This window comes from Meleagris gallopavo, chromosome 2 (genome assembly GCF_000146605.3).
Source record: "Meleagris gallopavo isolate NT-WF06-2002-E0010 breed Aviagen turkey brand Nicholas breeding stock chromosome 2, Turkey_5.1, whole genome shotgun sequence".
NCBI classification, from domain to species: Eukaryota; Metazoa; Chordata; class Aves; order Galliformes; family Phasianidae; genus Meleagris; species Meleagris gallopavo.
The window spans coordinates 8,552,240-8,571,112 of NC_015012.2; the positions used below are offsets into that span (position 1 = coordinate 8,552,240).

The 18,873-nt window shown below is 40.4% G+C and overlaps 1 protein-coding gene across 3 annotated transcripts in view; it reads right to left on the bottom strand.

Annotated features, from left to right (window-relative positions):
- The window catches only part of ALK (ALK receptor tyrosine kinase), a 751,299-nt gene that overhangs the window by 21,627 nt on the left and 710,799 nt on the right, over positions 1-18,873 (bottom strand). Inside the window, exons 9-14 of one of the 3 annotated variants that reach the window (XM_010706516.3) lie at positions 11,032-11,194; positions 6,337-6,487; positions 4,185-4,316; positions 3,146-3,290; positions 2,027-2,209; positions 446-544 (exon numbers count right to left, since the gene is read on the bottom strand). In XM_010706516.3, coding sequence (XP_010704818.2) covers positions 446-544; positions 2,027-2,209; positions 3,146-3,290; positions 4,185-4,316; positions 6,337-6,487; positions 11,032-11,194 — 873 coding nt within the window. Of the gene's footprint in view, positions 1-445; positions 545-2,026; positions 2,210-3,145; positions 3,291-4,184; positions 4,317-6,336; positions 6,488-11,031; positions 11,195-18,873 lie in introns of those variants that run through there. The other 2 variants (XM_031552309.1, XM_031552310.1) reach the window with 2 other exon arrangements.

Genomic DNA, 18,873 nt, shown 5'->3' on the forward strand with positions numbered 1-18,873 from the left:
CCAGGGTAGCAAACCCGATCTTCCAGCAGGCAGTGAGACTCACTCTTCTCTTAGCCTTTACTCTTTCTGAGATCAAACAATGCAGTATTTTCAAATTTTTTTGGCTGAATCTAACAGGTCGGAGTCCATTTGCATTTGAAAACATTTCTGGCTGTTCCTAAGCAAACTTCCCCCCTCCCCCCTCCCCCACATAGATATTCCCATATTTTCTAAACACAATGAAAACACCCAGTGACATCTGGGCATACACAGGCCTAGAGATAGCCGGAGTGGCAGTATTTCTGGGGAGCGTTTATGCTCAACTGGATTGGCTAAGCAGTCTTTCTCCCTGTTGTTTAGAATGACAATAAAATGTATCCAAAGCTTTCTGAAGGGTCTTACAGATGCAAACTAGTCTTAACATGAAAGAAACCCACTAGAGGAGACTGCAGACCAACATGAGTACCTTTAAGTGCTGGAGTGTATAAAGTACCAATCGGGTTAATAAAGGACACACCATCCTCCCCATCCATCTCTGGATCATTGTCCTCTGCAGCATTGCCACCTATGTCAAACCAGAAGTTACCTTAACAGACCGAGGCTCGTTAGCACTAAAATACAGATAATCATTGCAACATGCGTGGCTTCAGTGTATTTAGGGAGACATCCAAATGAGAAAAGAGAATACATCGAAATATTTAAAATATAGGGATTGCCTAGTGAGTTGTGGTATGAAACACTGGTCTTTCAGGTCTAGAACTTCAATTTATAGAAGCAGATTATTACAGTCCTAGGTCTGTTTTAGGCAAGCTATTGCAAACTAAGGTATGTATTTCATCTTTAACCATTTGGATGCTGTGAAAACACATAAGCCCTTTTCTGTATCAATGTGGCCAAGAGACTGGAAAACACCAGTGCTCAGTTCAGTATCCTTGCTGATCGAGGTATGTGTCAGCAGAGGGAAATGAGTGAGCTGATAATCCCTCTTCTCCTTTGCACCCTGAAAACAGGGTGGTCCACCAGGAATGGGGACTGGAGGAATTTGCTCTTCAATTGCTCATTTGTGTTTGGGCACATAAAACATACTAGGAGCAAAGTATGAGCAATCCATGGAACAAGTCAGAAGCATAGTACAGTCCATGTATTTCGTACAAGCATGCAAAGATCCCCACCACCCCCCACAAAAATGGCTTTTCTTCTTTAATCATCTTCAGTACAAAGCAAAATTATATCATGTGAGGCATTCTGTTGGGAAAAGAAGCATTACACAGAAACATTGGTACAAAACATGCACTTATTTAGACTCATTACTTCCTCTCAGAATTTCAAGTATCATGGACTTGATTTAAGCTGTGGAGAACCAGGGGTTAAAGAGTCCACCACAGTGCAGATGGCTGAAGAAACTATGAGGCCCAGGAGATTAAGGATTAGTAGAGATCTTGAATCTGGTCAACACCAGTTATAATCAACATAATGCCATCTGACAGCTGTCCTGAGTCCCACATGAAATTAGTTCCTTGTTGCCTGAAGTCAACACCACCATCATTATTAAGAGGGGCCCTGGCTGGCAGCCTGAGCACAGGAACCGTGGAGCCGCTCTGCCCCCAGAGACCACCTGTGTAGGACTGAGGCCTTCCCATAGCAGGGCAGGGTGGAAGCAGCTGCACCCTTCACCCAGCATAAAATCTGGCATCCAGTCTCCAGGACCAAAGTACTCAAAATACTGGAGCTGGCAGTGGAGCACACAGCCTACGGCTCCTGCTTCTTCAGCATTATAACCCCAAAATGAATGGCTCAAGAATCACAGAAGGATCTTGACGGCATATTTTCCAGACTGCAAAGCCAAGATTAAAGCTGAAGGACTGACATCTGGCTATGCTCTAAGACTAAATGCCATACGTTCATCTAGTGCTAAAAAGGCAACACACAGACATACTATTATGTAACAGTCAAATATGCTAGCTACAGGAGAATTATCTATCAGCCTTTTGCTGACCATTAGCACTAAAGGAGGGGAAGGGACACCTTGAACACGAAGCCACTTTACCTATATATCCTCCGCCTCCTCCACCTGAGGAGCACCCCCCTCCACCCCCTCCGAAACCCCCTCTTGTCTCCCACCCCCACTTCTTCATGGCCTGGGGGCAGGATCTTCCTCCAGTAGCACCTTCCAGCAAGGATTTTCCTGACCACAGGAAGGAAGTGTTATCATTCCAGCCACCTCCACCACCTGTGGTCAACAGAAGAGAAAAAGCATGCGCAAAGGTTATTTTATTTGTAAAAAACAAACACACCACAGGGATCCACTGAATGAACGCTCGTTCAAAGCATCTCAGCTGAAAGTACAAATTTCATTCTGTGGTTAGAAGAGATGTCCTTTCTACACAGTCCCACAATGACCTTACATTAGGGCTTTGATCATGTTAATCATCTGCACTTCTTTTCACCTATCATATGAGGACTAGTATTTCCAATGGAAAATGTCAAAAGATATCCCTACCTACTCTCCAACTACTTGCTTCTAAGCTTACAGAGCATTCTCTTCCTCTTTGCATAAAATAGAATGTTGTTTCTAATGTGGAACAAAAGGAATTCAGTGGAAGGGATGCAAAAACATGTCCCACTCTGCTCTAAATACAACATAGTCACCTGTGACTCACTTTCAGCTTTGTAGATTGCTCAATACAAGGTCTCTTCACAGAGACTCCTAGCCAGCACACAATTATTCTCCTTCTACATAAGCCAAAGAAACTATGAGTATGTCTAAAATAGTGCAAAGAGCTGTATGGTCTTATTATCATAGCAAACTCCCTCCACAATCATGATTTATCAGAGGGTTGTTAGAGTTAGGGTAGCATGATTAGATTGTGGTTGGACTTGATGATCTTTAAGGTCTTTTTCAACCTCAGCAATTCTATGATTCTATGAATTCCATGATCAAAATAACAAACTTCGCTTATCAGAGGTCCAACACTATTTTACCAGCACTCCACCATTTCTGATATCCTTATATAGGCCAAGTATCCTGCACTGTGGATACATCCTACACATATCTGTTGTATTTCCATGCTCCCCTGAATGTTTTCAGAAGTTTCACTTCACCTCCACAGAATCTGGGAAAAATCAAATATTCACAACGGTTTTCTTAAAAAGAATTTTTTCTTACCTGCAGCTCCTGAATTTCCATTCAGCCCTGGAACAGAGGAATCATTCTCCAGCCTTTCTGGATGAAATGTGTCTGTTTTGGCTCTGTAGGCCCTGCCACCACCTCCTGCTGCAATTATCAAGGGGACTGGTTCTCCATTCTCCATCTTAAGTTCAGAAGTAAAGGCAGTATTCAGACTGAGTCACACATACAAATGGAAGTTCAACCACATGTTGCACTAAGCAGGCATTTAGGACTGCTGAACACTGTAAGTTACCACAGCATTACTTAAGCACCAACATCAAAAGATTAATGAATAGCACTAGTTCTACCAAATCTACAGGGAACAGAGGCAATTGGCAGCTCTGTGAATTATAAATCATGTAACGTTATGTTATAAGCTTCATCAAGCAAAACAGCTAAGGTGTAATGCCCTACACAGTGCAACATAATGTCTGCATTTGTAAAAGACTACTATACTGGAAACTGTCCGAACATGCAGAGTTATGTAAAATTATGTAGAAGTCAGACTGTTCAAACATATTATTCACCAGGGTGAAACTGGTGTTTGGAAAGAGTATCATCTCAGACAATGCACAACAGTACAGATCAGTGGCTTCTAGCTGTAGAGTTGCCCATACAAAACATACAGGCTATCTTCAGCTTTTCTTGTTATTACTTCATGGAAGTTAAATATCTAGCTGAAGTCTCATGTTCTACAATGACATATTTGAATAAAAAGGAAGTTGCCCTTTGCTGTAGGTATTATGCTTCAGAATCTTAGTTTGCATTGAAAAAAAAAAAAAAATCTGTTTCCAACTGTTGCAAAGCCAATTCCAAACCACTAAAGCAAGCACGGTGATACCGTGAAGCCATTCTAAAACATGTGAAAAGCCATCTCTGCTCTGTACCTCTCTATCACGTGGAAACGAAGGATGCCCAGAGCTCTTTGTGGCCCCTTTCTCATGGGTGTATAAAATAGCTATTTCAGGCTGTGATACTGGAGGCAAGTGGCAGTATGTATTCATGCTGAAGGTGCACAAAGACTATGTTTCCATACCTTAAATATATAAGTTGCACCTCCCCCGCCTCCACCTCCTCCTGCCCATTCATTGACACTTCTGTTCACACGTATCTCCTCTTCAATCACATTGTTCTCTCCAATGCAGACTTTCTGTATAACGTCATTAGTCTGCAAACAGAAGAGCAGGGTTGAATTCTGAAAATAAATTTCTAAGTTCTAGCATATACACAAACTGTATGGTCCCTCAACCCTCTCAAACCGTATCTGTCAAGAGCTAAAGTGTATTGGAGGCTCACACGTGTACCAGAGCTAACCTAAATAGTCATAGCACGCACAGTAGCAATGAGCTCAGTGTAGATTAATCCAGCAGCACTAATATTACAATTACCAGAGCTAGGATGTTCAAAGCCTATGAAAACAAGTGCTATCCCACCTTCAACTGCAATGTTGATACAACATTAAAGAAAATACTTAATTAGAAAACCCCCACAATTCCCACGTAGCATTTTTTTTTTCCCTCCACCATTTAGAACCAAACATAACGAACCTTCCACATCAGGCAAATCAATCAATTCACTGACTTATTTCAAACACAACATTAAGCCATTGTTTCTAAGTGCTTCTGGACTACAATCTAAAAACAAAACAGAACAATAATTCCTGCTTTGGTTTTAAATTGGAGCATTAAGTGCATGGAAAGATGGGTTTTGCTTTGAGTTTTTGTAAACAAGAAGAGAGCTTGTGATTTATTTTGTTTTATAAGTTTCACCTGAGTAACCCTATCTTGTTGTGTACACTATACTCACTAAGCTAATGACATTTTAAGGAAAAAATGCACAAACAGTTGTACAGTAGAACTGTTATGTTTCTATCTACTTTCACGTATGTATTTTCTTTTGGAAGAGAGACCTGATAAAAGCATCTTCCTTAAGTTACAAACTATTCTGTTGACCAGAAAACAGTGTGCCAAAAAATGAATGTCATCTACTTAGAGTTTGTGGACTTGTCTGTGGAGCAAAACGACCCTCTCCTTTACCCTTTCCTTAATTGACCAGAACTTGAGTGGGGATGATTAATATGATGACAAAGTCAATGACTCAGAGGGGCCACTAGATTACAACTGAATTAAAAAAAAAAAAAATACCTTCATAGCGAAGACATAACTGATTACAATCCAATCTAGTAAAGGTCCCTTCTACAAGTCAATACAGTCTCTCTGCTTCAATGAAAGAATTACATTAGCACTCAATAAATTCTCAGTGAGATTACAGAGACCTGAAATCTAATGACTCCATATATTACACTGAGCTGGAATGTCCTAGTTATAGATGTTAGATGGAAGTTTGAGTTAGGGCACTTCTTATTTCAAAGAGGCTTCATATTTATGGTTTGTTTGTAGATGTGTGTAATTCCAGGTTTAACATTATTTATTTCAGCACATGGCCTCGAAAACCCCACTTTCTTGTCTGCATCTTTCAAACCTTCTCTGCTCTAACAGACGGTCAAACTTTCACTTCCTGAATGCCAGCCATCTAAAAGTTGAGAAACGCTCAGCATTTAAATGCCCACCTCAAATCTGTAGGTGAAATTTCAGCAGATAAGGCTTAGTTCCATTCATAACAATCTCTTAATCCCAAATCCTCCAAAGAATACTAAAAGATTAACAGACTACTGCAAATGGCAGAAGTTGCTCCTTTCCATCTAGATATTTGCAGCAATGTTTAGCTAGTACCACAAAAATCAGAGCTGTCTCAGCAGGAATTCATTTGTGTCTCCCAGTCCCACACAGAAAATAAACAAACAGGCACTGTGAGGTGGGCATCTCCCATTGCAGAGTATTGTGCCAGCTGTAGGGTTGGACTGAACAGCAGAGCAAAGCCAGAGCTCTTTGCAGTCAGAGGAAAGGAAGGCAGGGTTGACTTCTCCCTCTGCAAACCCACACAGGTGCTCTGAGATATACAGATTAATCAGCAGCTTGTAGTATTATCAGTGGGGCTGGAATGTTGAAGGAGTGAGCCTATTGATATGGCACTTTATCTTTGGATATTCAAACCCTCTCAGTAAAATTGCACATATCCCTTGAAACTAATAAACCCAGATTTCTCACTGATAATGATTTTCTCTGTAAACAGAGAAAATTCCTCCAATTTGTAAGTATTACGGCAAAGCAAAAAGGACAATCTCTTACACTAGGGCAAGCATCTTCTCCTTGCTGTCCCACCAAGATATACAACGTATCATCCTTCTGGAGGTCAAAAATTCCCAGTACAGACACGCCATGGGATCTCACCATAGTGTTCTTCCCTCCTTTCCCACCAGCAGCTCCATAACCTGAGATGCTAAAGGAAAAAGAACACAAGAACATGTGTATAATAATGAATATAAAGATGTTATAATTATGAAATAAACTAGAGAGTTTGGCTAAGCAGATTATAATAACAAAAAGAGAATAGATAGAATGCTTATCCATGTCCTGGGCTCGCTGCAAAACTCAGAGGAGGGATCTCTAGAAGAGATCCTTCCCTACTGGCAGTCAGGTCTTAGATGGGATCTAGGAGAAGTGCAGCCAGGCTCCACCCCTGCTGGTAGTACAGGAGAATTGCCTTCACCTGTGTTCCCGTGGCTGACTGACTCACTGCTCACCTCAGGTGATCAATCAGAGGTTCAGGCTGTGACTCAGCAGTTCCCATACAAACGTGGCACCTGAGTTGTTCCAGACAAGTGGAAGATAATATCAACGACTTATGGGCACTGAGTACTTTGCACACCTGAACTGTATACAGCATCACAGAGCCTGGCCCCAAAGACCTGACAACTCTAAGTACATATAAAGTCAAAGCTTGAAGACTGAGGTCTTCTGTTCTATGTGAGTCTATGAACTTGAGTAGCTACAAAACAGCTTCTTTCACACTGCTGAGGACACACTGCACAAGTCCCTGTAGTTTCAAATTTTAGTATATGTAACATATCTTGTTTCCCAGAAGGCATGCCCTTGAGAGGTTTGCAGTGAGCGCTGGAAAGATCAGAAGCAGTAGAACTAATGAGTACAGCACATATGCCTAAATAGAACGTTACGCACAATATTGATGGGGAAATTTGAGAAAGCAGACTGTCACCGGTACCAGTACAGTAGACCAGATGGGAAACAGTTCTCAAATTTCCAGGAACAGAATGAAAAACAGTAAATGGGCACACTACTGGCAGTAAACAGGGAAGGCAAAAGCCTCCTGGCTTACCTCACAGTCACCATGAATATCACACTGTCTCCAGCCAGGAGCAGCTGGTTTGCACGCAGAGGCTGCTGCGGTCTCAGGTAAGGCTCTGGGACTTTTATTCCAAGCAGTCAAGATTCAAAAGTCCTTACTATTGTTGATATACTCAAAAATTGGACTGCTCAAATCCTCCCCCTCCTTTTCTATGTACATAAACGTCTCACATATTTGAAGCAGTTTTTACCATGAGACTGCAAAGCATGTCATAAATACCATGAAATGCATTTCTGCTGCAACAAAAGACATAGTCACTTGACTTCATCAGCAAGTGAATGGTGGCAAACCAAGCTAGCTCAGTTTAGATCTGAAATAAGTAGGTGATTTTCCAGTGACTTCCATAGCTGTGCAGCTATTTCTGTGAGAGTAAAATTCAACCTGAGTGTGTAAACAGTGATGCAAGGCTGAAAATACAAATTTTTTCCCAGTCTTCCTACCTATTCCAGTAAAGATGCTGTCCTTAACTCCTATCCTTTAGCGTATGATGGGTCTTTGCCTTGCACAGTCCTGCAGGCTGAAAGCAAAACAAACCAGCAGAGCTCAGTGTGTATGAGCACCCTGACCAGGTCAGGCGGGCAGCTTCCTCCCTCAGGGAACAACCAGCTCACTTTCAGCTAGCTCTTGCCCTGAGAGGATCTCACCTTGTGACACTACTACGAGGCAGCCAGCCTGGAGCAATTTTGATGTCATAGCAAACATGGAGCATCAAGTGCCTCATAAAGCAGATTAGATCCTTGCAACGTGACACGACTATGTTCATGCCACTCTCGGTAACCAAAGCAATCATTTCTCAGTAAGGCTGCACTGGAGCCAGCAGAAAAAGTGATAAACACACAGTACTGGGCTCCCCTGAGCAGACACTGCATGAACCTGAAGACTGAGCTAAATTTACTGTAGAATTTTGGAATGCTTAATGAAGTGCGCTGTCAGGCACAGCAAGCTGGCACAGCTAATTGGCTGCAATTAGGGCCATATTTTTCTGTGCATAAACAGATTTTGCATATAAGCAATGATATCACAAAATTCGAGAAAACCCATTTCTGCCTCATTCAAGGGCTGCAAACAAATAATAAATGGCAGGTTTGGGAGATAGTCATTCCATATTTAAAATGTGTATTGCTATTTAAAGAGATGGGCTATCTTGACTTCAAGTTAGAGCAGGATCCCTTTCCTTAGGCAAGACTTTTTAATGGGAGGGATACACTTAAATCCATACTGGCCTTGAAGAAAGTCACACTACCTGAGAAGACATTAGCAAAACACAGCATACCTTCCTAAAAACTTCAGGAAGGAGCAGCATGTGCAAAGGGCGCTGACAGTACAAGCACAGCCTTGTGTTTTTGTTTTACGTTACAAGAAGGGACAAGAAAAAAGAGAATTGTAGAAGTGACATCAAATGGTCATACAGAAAAAAGGACTAAAGGTTCTTGCTTTAAAAAATGAATGAATTTGGTTAATGGATGGTAATGTAATTTGTTACAGCTTGCTTCTTTCATAGTTGGTCATAGGCATAGATGTGGGATGACAAAGTCTTCTGAATGCTTTGAAGACAAGCTAGAAAGAAAAAATATTCTTTTATACTGCCTAACTTTATTATTATTATTATACAATGCTCACCTCATGGATTGAACCAGCTTATTTCGTCTGCAACAGCACTGGAGTATATAAGAATGCAATCTTCAAATGAAGCAATGTACAGTGTGTGGCAGCCTACCCAGGCCTTCACAGATAGTGGGGTAAGCTTACGTTAGCAGAGTTCAGTGAAAAGTTAAGCCTTCTATCTCTGAGAGTTAGTAAAGCATATTTTGCCTTGTGTTCACATGATCTATATTCAGCTTATTCAATTACTAGGTATGTAACTCACTGTGCTGCATTACACAGTGCAAGATGCACTGATGAACCATACCAGCTTTCTAAACAGCCCAACAGCCAGCTGGAGGATTTTATCTCTGGGTCAGATAAATTGGAGATGGGTATCAGATGGACCTGCAGGATTCGCGGTGCAGTAGGCCTGCAAGGGAAAGCTAAATATAGGCTGTGGATTTAGAATCTGGAAAGCCTACTGCTGATATTGCAACTTGATGTTTTCCTAGAGCTGTGCTATGCTATGGGGGTCCCTCCTGCTCCTCCAGCAGCTCCGAATCAGGAATATGTCAAGATAATTTAGGTCCACAGTTGCTGTTTCCTTTCCTCAGGCTGTGAATTCTCTACAGCAGCCTTAGGAAGCACAGAAGAGAATGTCATCTAGTTAATGATATTAGCCATTTGTTATCTATACTGAACTAAAAGCCTGTTAGGTCATTTATAGGACCTTAAATATTTACGTCCTTCCTGCAGGAGCCTCATTTCACCCGTGGTTTGTATTGTGTAGCAAAAATCAGCCTACAATTGCACTAAAATTTTGGCTCTTTCTTGGCCTCCAATATTAAAGAAATGACAATACTGTAAGTTTATTGCCTCTTCTCTTTTGGGCTGTACTTTATATCTTTATTTACTGAATGCTGGTCCTGAAAAATTCTCTTCACCTCAGGCAACTCATTTTTGATAGTTGAGTAAAATACCGTGAATGCTTTCTTCATTATCATCAATCCTTCTGGTAATAGGCACACTGGCAGAACTTGAGCATTGCCTAACCTAGCCAGTTTCTCATAACTGCTTTGCAGCAGACTTCTGTTATAGACTGGTATCTACCCCCAATATACATATTTTTTAAATAAGACTAAAAAAAAACCAACAAAAAACCCCAACAACAACAGAGAATGTGCCAGTAAGTTTTAATTGAAATTTGTCCAAAGACTACACTAGAATTTTCTGCTTCAAAATCCATGACACTATCATTAGTTTTAATAGGGAATGCTGCATTAAAAATACACTAGATAATCATTGATTCATTGAGACAAAGTGGTGCATGTTATGGCTTGATGTTACTATTGAGATACAGTGGGCTAACCTTTGCACCTTTTCTCCCAGTAGGAGCAAAAATAGGAAAAGTGGTAAAAATCAGCTTAAGTTGCATTAAATTGTACCTGATCATCTCCCTTTAAGGACAACTCTGTAGGGGGATTTTAAGCATTTTAACTCTCATGTCAAAGCCTAACACTTAGGTGGCTGGCTTCCAAAATCAATTCTACAGTGCTGATAGGCATAGAGACTCAACCTACTATATCTAGTTCCAAAACAGGGCAGAGGCTGATGCAATCTGTCCTGTAAGAAAAGCTGACAAAGTTGTACCTCCTATATCAGATGAAGAGTGAGAAAAACTGAATCTGATCCCAAAATTCAATTGGTAGCATATAGGATGCATTGACCTGGGCTCGGGGAGGTCAAAATACTCAGTTTTCAGTTACTTATAAAGTTCTCCCATCCTGTAAAGTATTTAGGCTGAATATTTATGTGCCTCGGGACAGTTGTTTTTTCTCTTCTCCATTTCACCAAATAGTAGCATCTGCTGGACAACAAATCTAAAACTGGAAAGACTGGAAATCACAAAATCAAGGAGAAGTAGATCTGCCTAAATTTCTGAATACAACACATACACGTCTAAGCACGTATCCACAGCTTGGAGAAATTTTAACACAAACTCATATTATGAGAGCAACAGATGTTTCCCTTACCTGTATGTGTTGGTTGCTGGTACTCTCCAGATTTGAATACCTTGGAGAATCCCCTCAGCTCCGACAATCACACTGAGGTTGGAGTTCCTGTAGGCATCATTGCATTGGCTCTGTGTGGGGCCATAGGCTCCACTAGCACCACATGTTGTGAACAGCCAGTGATCTGAAATGAGAATGTAGACAAACCATGCTCTGAGCACGCAAAGATCAAATAGCTGCTCTGCTCTTCATCCACTCTTTGTTATTGCAGTATCAAGAGAAGAACTTGGCCCTTGAGGTTTTAGCCAGAACAAATATTCACCACAATTCTTTCAAATGACTCATAACACTGTACAGCTTTGACAGCTTCTCATCTAAAACTTCTCAAAACTGCTACAACCATGAGTACGGCTTTATTTTTTCTAAGGCTCAAAAAGGTAAAGATAACAGAGTAGAACAGAAGTAAAACGCAGCACAGACCACTCAGTCTCTGGCTTTGCTCGTTAGGCTGTTAAACAGCATGCTCCCAACTTCAAGAGTGTACATTTTAGCCATTTCAGCTCATATTTACATTTGATCATTGAACCTATTTTGTATGGGAAAGTAGCTGTTAATTAGATAAAAGCCTGTAAATACGACATTATCTCAGTGAGTACAACATAACAGTAAACTGAATAATGATTTAGATGAGATTCAAGTTAAGTTTCAGAAGGCAGAACCCCTAACTGGTCTGTAGAACAAGCATACAGCTCTTCATGTTATAGTTCAGATCTTTGGGTGTAAATCAATGCATATCTATTGCAGCCTTTTTCATCAGATGGAAAGACCAGCTCAGTACAAATAGATTTCTAGAACATGGCTTTGATGATTTGTGCCTCACAAACCTGAATTTTAATTTGAATACATGATGCCAGCATGTTGCAAGATCACAATGCTCTTATAATACCCACCTCAACATATTGGCTCATAAATAAGGAAATATTGCCTACGTAATCAAAACTAACCTCTAGATGGAAAATAAATAGACTGGGCAGTTTTTGGTGCACATTGTGTGATTTATCATCCATATTTGTTAACAAGCAAATCCACACAATCCAATGAACTCTATTATTGGAGTTCATCCCACTGACAGAGAACATGGCAGTATAATAAACTGCCGTTAAAGGCAAAAGACTTGAAACATGTCTAAAGAAAATATTATTTTTATAAATGATGCTGGGCCAGCCAATTCTCCTTCTAGCACTGGCGAAGGGTAGTGCAATACAACATATGCAGGCTTTTTCAGAACTAACTAGCTCAGAAAGTGAGAGCGTTAGCTAGATTCTGCTTCTTGGCACCTGACACTATTTTCTGAGCAGCCCTGGTCCAGAACTAATAATGAACAAGTGTCTGGATAAGAAAGGCAAGCACTTCTACCATTATTGCTGCTGTGGCAGCTCACCTGTCAGAAATAAAGGCAACACAGTAGTAAAGCCAACCACAAGTTTTCACAAACTAATCCTGGAGATGGGCTAAATTCATTCTTCAATGCATGAAATGGATCAAACAATTTGATAATAGTGCAAGAAATAAAGTGGCTGGTACTTCTGAAAAACCTTTATAACTGAGCCCTGGCAGCTCCTGAAGTAATGCAAAACTGCTTTAGGAAAGCTCCCCTATCTAAGCATTGCTGAGAGAATAAGCTCTTATGTCTTACTGCAAAATCTGTATCACCTGTCCTCAAGACCACCCTCCAAGGACCTTCTAGGTACTTTTCTACTGTTGTACACAGATGGACTTATTTTACTTTTTTCTCAAATCCCTCAGCAATGGATAGCTATATAAAGTCTTAAAATTAGTAGATAGCAAATGGAATAATTCCCCTCTCCTCTTCGGACACCAGCATGCTTCCCTCCATGAACAACAGGCAAGAAGGGAAAGCACCTAAGAAAGCAAGCGGGCCTAAAGGTTCCTATGCAAAATGCTTCAGTAGCTCTGATTCTGCAAATACTTATAGTCTTATACCTGAAGTTACTTACGTTTATTATTTTTATTGGGGAAAAAAAAAAGAAAAAAACAATGAAAAAACCCATCATCAAAAACAAAGTGAAATTTCACACAAAATGGAAGATGAGACACCTTCTGTCAGCTATCACAGCAATTTAACATTGCAGCATCCCAGTGGGCTAAACCACCTGCACTGAAACATATGTTTAGTAAAGCAGACAGGTAAATGTCTTTGCTTGGAACAATAAGAAGCCATTTGGATGTCTCTGGTGAAACATCAAAAATGTTCCCAATGGTAGCAGCAGGTGACCTTGTAGAGGACAATATACCCAAAAGATGAGAGAATGATATGGAAAATGGAAAGGGATATAACCTAACACAGACCACAGCATATGCATACTGCTGCTATGGTTAAGCTTTGCATTTAGAATTTACTCCATTTAAACAAACTTCCCTCCTTAGTTATCTGCTTACATGGCAGAAGTACCTATAGACTGTCACACGTGCAACACACAGCATGGCTGTACCTGCAAGAGGCAGCTCTTGGCTCTCACTGGGTACCATGGGCAGGGGATCAATGAACTACATCTTATTCCAAAATGCTTTGTAATGACCCTCTGTTTCCTTAACCAGCTCAATGCCCTGGAAAGAACAGAAGAAAAATACCCTCCTGCTGTAAACATCATGCCACTAAATCTTGAACTGAAAATATTTGGTATTTTCTGCTTCTTCAATAGCCTGTAAGATGCTCACTTCCAGAGCACAGGCAGTATCAGGGTAAGACCAAACCGTGCTGGTGATCTAAGATTAGTGAATGTGCATCTAAACTCTCTGAATTTGACTTTTAAAGCAGAGCATGAGAGGTGTGGAGAAAAAAAAAAAGCCAACAATATACTATGACTGGAAGTGTGACATAAGGAGCCTGGAGATGACTGAGCACAGGAGTTATCTTAGATTTCAGAAGCGGTCTAAAGCCTACCTGGTTCTGCACTTGCTGCATTCTGTGCAAGCAAACATATCTAACTGCTCAGTTCATGTAGATGGTGGGCAGGAATGAAGACATGTTTCAGAAGCAGCAGAGCTGTGGTAATATCCACAAAAACAAACAAACAAACAAACAAAAAAAAAACAAAAAAACACCACAGTTGGAAGAAGCCTGGCCCAAGTGATGTCTGACTGCAACTGATTTCAGGGAACAAAGGTTTCAGTAAAAGCCTACAGTCAGGTATTGCATGATATCCTCATTTGTCACTACTGCTCTGATCTGCAAAAAGTAGTTTTTCTCTTGTTTATCTCCACTTTTATTTTTATACCAAAAGCCATTCCAACATTTAACAGCTTTGCTGCTGAATTCAATGGAACAGAATAGCATGGGAAGAAGTTGCCCCTCATTTCAACATAAATAGCACAGATAGGCCTCAATTACAATTTTGGATACAGACGAAAAAGCTTTCACTTCCCCTCCTCTTCTCTCTTAAGTTTCACAAATCTCATCCTCAATCTGCAGAAACAACAGTAGCTGAAAATCTTAAATCGGCATTAAAACAGATTCAGAGTACTCCCTACCTTAGATAACCCATCATTTCTTTTTGAAGTAAGGATAGCTGTTCTTTTTTAGAGCAAGAATAACCATTCATTCATTCCCTGTAATGTATAGGTTTTCTCTTGATTCTCAAAACGACTGCAGCATGTCTCTTGAGCTCAAGACTTCAACATGTTGCTGCCTGCCACAGCACAGCAGCTCTCCCTAATTCCATCTGAAGCATTATTTTCATCTCCAAAGACTAAAGCAACAGCCCTGATCCCAAACTCCTTAAGCAGGCAGCGGAGAAGCACTTCTTTTTTTCCCCACTCGCATACAACTGTGATCCATTGCATACTGCATGGCACTGCCTCTTCAATCTGCACTGGATGATGGGGAGCACTGCTGGCACTGCTTTGGAATTTTGCCTGACTTCATACAAGATACAGATGCCTGATTTCCAGAAACAGCTGAGAATTCCCATGATGAAAATTAACAGGAAGCCAAACGCAACGTCCCTAATAGATCCTACCATGGGCAGTTGTAAGATGCTAACTGGATTTAAGAACTGGAAATGCCTGCTTAGTGTAGGTGGAAGAAAATAAATGAATCGAGATTCAGAATTGGGGTATTACATTTCAGTGAATAATTTATATATTGATAGAATGCCCACTTTCATGGAAAATTTGGCAGGGAACTATTTGGTCTGCTGCCTGCTCACCCACACACCTGCCCTCCTCAAGCTGCCTGGGAGGCTTCCCAACACACTGCTAAGTTCACAGAAAAAAAATATTGTGCAAGAAATGACATTTAGCCCCTATTAAAATAGATTAAAAAAATAAAAAATAAAAAAATAAAATCCTTCTTCCCAACTTTTCTTCCCAATTAGATTTACTGATATATTTATACATGTTGACAATTATTTTCTTCTTTAGAGCAAAAATTCTCATTTCTGCACTGCTTGGCTGGGTACATAAGATGCACAGCAATTAACAGCGCTGGATTTCAGCTGCAGCAAAGGGGACGGATGCCTGGCTCAAGCAAAGGAAAAAGAACAAAAGCCCACAAGACTTGAAATGATTAATTATTTTGAGGCTCAGATACAACTCACAGCCCAAGGCAGCGCTGCCGCAAAAAACAACAAACAGCAAAGAAAAGAAAACAGAGGCACAAAGCCTAAAGCACATTTGTAGTGCTAACGTAGAAAGCAATTTGACTGTCACATACAGCATATGAACCCCACATCACAAAACAGCCGCGGGCATTTTAGCTATACCTCAAGGGTCTAAATGTATTAAATGGCATTTGTTAAATTAAGCTGGTTTGAACCAAGGTCCAACTTGTTCTAAACCAAAGTTTTCCTGTGATTTGAGGAAATCACAAACTAAGCACCATGGTGCTGGGCATCTTTTGGAATCTAAAATAAGGCAATGGCAAAATGCATCAGTGCAATATAACTACGTGTAGGCACTATTAGGGACACATTGCCACAACCTCTATTCAGGCAAGAGGGTATCTCACTTCCACTAAATTAATAAAAATAAGAGTTAGTAAGGGTTATAAAGCCTACCACTTTAGGAGCACAAAAACCACAGTGGCTAAAATTATGGAAGCAATTGATTCTGTTAATTGTCCCTCAGGGACTTCATTTCACTAAGGCAGCTGTGAATGAACACAATGCCATGGACAAGCAGAACACTTCCTTCATCTATTTGTAAAAGCATTCACAAACTCCTTTGAAACATTCAACCCACAAAGGAATTCAGAAGCTGACTCAAGGCCAGGCTGGATGTGGCTCTGGCAGCCTGGTCTGGTGGTTGGCAACCCTGCTCATAGCAGGGGGTTGAAACTAGATGATCATTGTGGTCCTTTTCAACCCAGGCCATTCTGTGATTGTAACAGGAGACCAGTGACATTTGGCTGCCATTGATGAAGGCAATAGAAGACTTGGATATATTATTCAGCTCAACAAGAGCTGCTGTAATTACGAATGTATATCAGATCACAACTCAATGCCATTTCTAGTAAATACACATAACTTCGTTCTTGTATTAGAATTTTCTTACATGTCCATCTAGATAAAGGAAACACCATCAGGGCATCCTTTGAGGAAATTATCTGTGGTCAGTATAACAGGGCAAGGAGCTGGCTTCGAACAATGATGAGAACAGTTTGTTTCTTGCTACATTCAGGAAGCATTAACTAACAAAGCAGCATGAATAAAATTAATTTCCATAAAGGCTGCTTAGTGGGAGATACTAGTAACTTTTCGGATTTTTTTTCTCATTTAGTATTGCAAAAGGTAATAGAAATGCAAGTTGGATAACAGAGACCAGGTCAGGAGGAGGCAGCAAAATTATTTCAAAACCTTTCCTTAGATTTATAGCAGTTTCTGCACAGTTTAAACTGTTGTTTTTAAAGAATAAAGGAAGCTTTAAATTTTAGGCCTAAAATCTGTTTATTTCAATGGTTTGTTTAATTCTAGAGAGCAGGAATTCCAATTTAACTTAGCTGTGTTGGTTCTCAGTATTGTACCTTTGCTATTTTTTATCCTCTAGATAAAGGAAGTGCAAACACTGCAATAAAGAAATTCATGCCTACATCATCTGAGATCCCACTATCCATCCATCTCTGAACGTTTTCTATCACTATTCAGAATGCTCCTCTTGCTGAGGAGGAGGGTACTGAGCCATTTGTTCACTGTGCTAATTGATGCTTAATACAAAAATACAATTCTGCAGATACCTTTATTGCATTACGCCAACAGTTCAGTTAGTATAATTGCGCACAAAAAGCAACCAAATGTAATTTTCTTCTACTTAATACTCGCTTTGCTGTTCCTTTCAGCTCCTTCATCTGATTAACTAATGTGACTCAGAGTTCTTCCGAGAAACAACTATGCAAGTACTTGCAACAGGACACTCTCTGATGCAAAAAACCCAAAGTCTTTGCAACCACCAAGTGTGTGGGGAAGAAACCGGAGCTGAAGAAAATGGCAATCCAGTCCAGAAGACTACGTGGTGACAGCTTCCATGCAGGAAACCATGGTCTCACAATAGCAGATCGGATGGCACAAAACAGTGCAAGATTTGAGGGGAAAAAGCTTAACATTTTTTCATTCATTTTATAACCCACCAGTACGTGGTACAGTTTGGTACCATGTACACTGACACAAATAAGTTGTCAGCAGGCTGATGAGATGCTGAAACATCAAAAGAGAGGCTATCCTCATGGCATTTTGGGCCTACTCAGAAGCATCAGAAATCTTTAATTAAAGCTTGAGCGCTCCAATTCTTGTTATCTCCTTTTGCCTACTGAGAATCCTATTTTCTCCCCTCACATATCCATGATAGTCATTTGTTTACCTAGAATTCCTCATTAGTGCTCTCTGTATCTCTCTGTGCCTGAATTTCCCATACTCTCGTCTTGTCTATAAAAGGAAATTGCATTGGTTTGATTTAAATTGGCTTTTTAATTGGTTGTTCAACTCCCTGTAGAGAGATGCTGTGGTTTGAGCAGTTGTCAGTTTTACTTAAACTAATAGCGAAGAAATTTAAAAACTAAGCTGAAGTAAGCATGCTTTACATCTGCACAACCTCTGTGCAGATTTAATCTGAAATTTCAGTCAAAAGTTCTAGTTACAAATGTGGTTGCTTCAATACTCTGGTATAAGCAGCCTTTCTTGTAACTTTTTGGCAGGCTTCTTCCAGAACCAAGTTTCACTTGCAATCTTTCTGCAAGAAGCTGGTATTCTAGTAAATGACACATTAATGAAATAATTGAAAAGGAAAACCTGTGCACAGCCTTGTGGCTGTCTGTCTTGCATTGCAACTGACGGGCAAATTCAGATTTACATGGATTTTTTGTGTGTTAGCTCTGGTCATCATCAAGAAACTTGAGAGAATAACATCACTATTGTAGCAGTTTAGGGTCTTATTCCCCACACAACACATTCATTGGCCTGTCCTTTATAAATGACAGTGGTTAATAGATCTCCAGAAGCTTCAAGATACTTTACGGTGTGGCTGTGTTATATACTTCAAACCTTTTGCTGGCTTCCTGTGTATGGATCACAGAGACGTGCCAAGCCATGTCAAGCAATGGCAGGGCTGAAGTAATTCACTCAGTACAGGGCCAGAGAATAAAGCGGGGGCAGTGACATTGGCAGTGATGACAATTTATTTCTTCTGCCGAAATTGGATATTCTAGCACAGTCAATGTCTATAAGAGGTTGTTCTCAATTACAAAGGAGCAAATCCAGCCCCTTACCCTTAAAAGCAATGGACTTTATTTGGATATATGGTCAGGTAACCGAAGCGGTGCCTGTCTTTCAGACTGTACTCATAGCTGTGTAG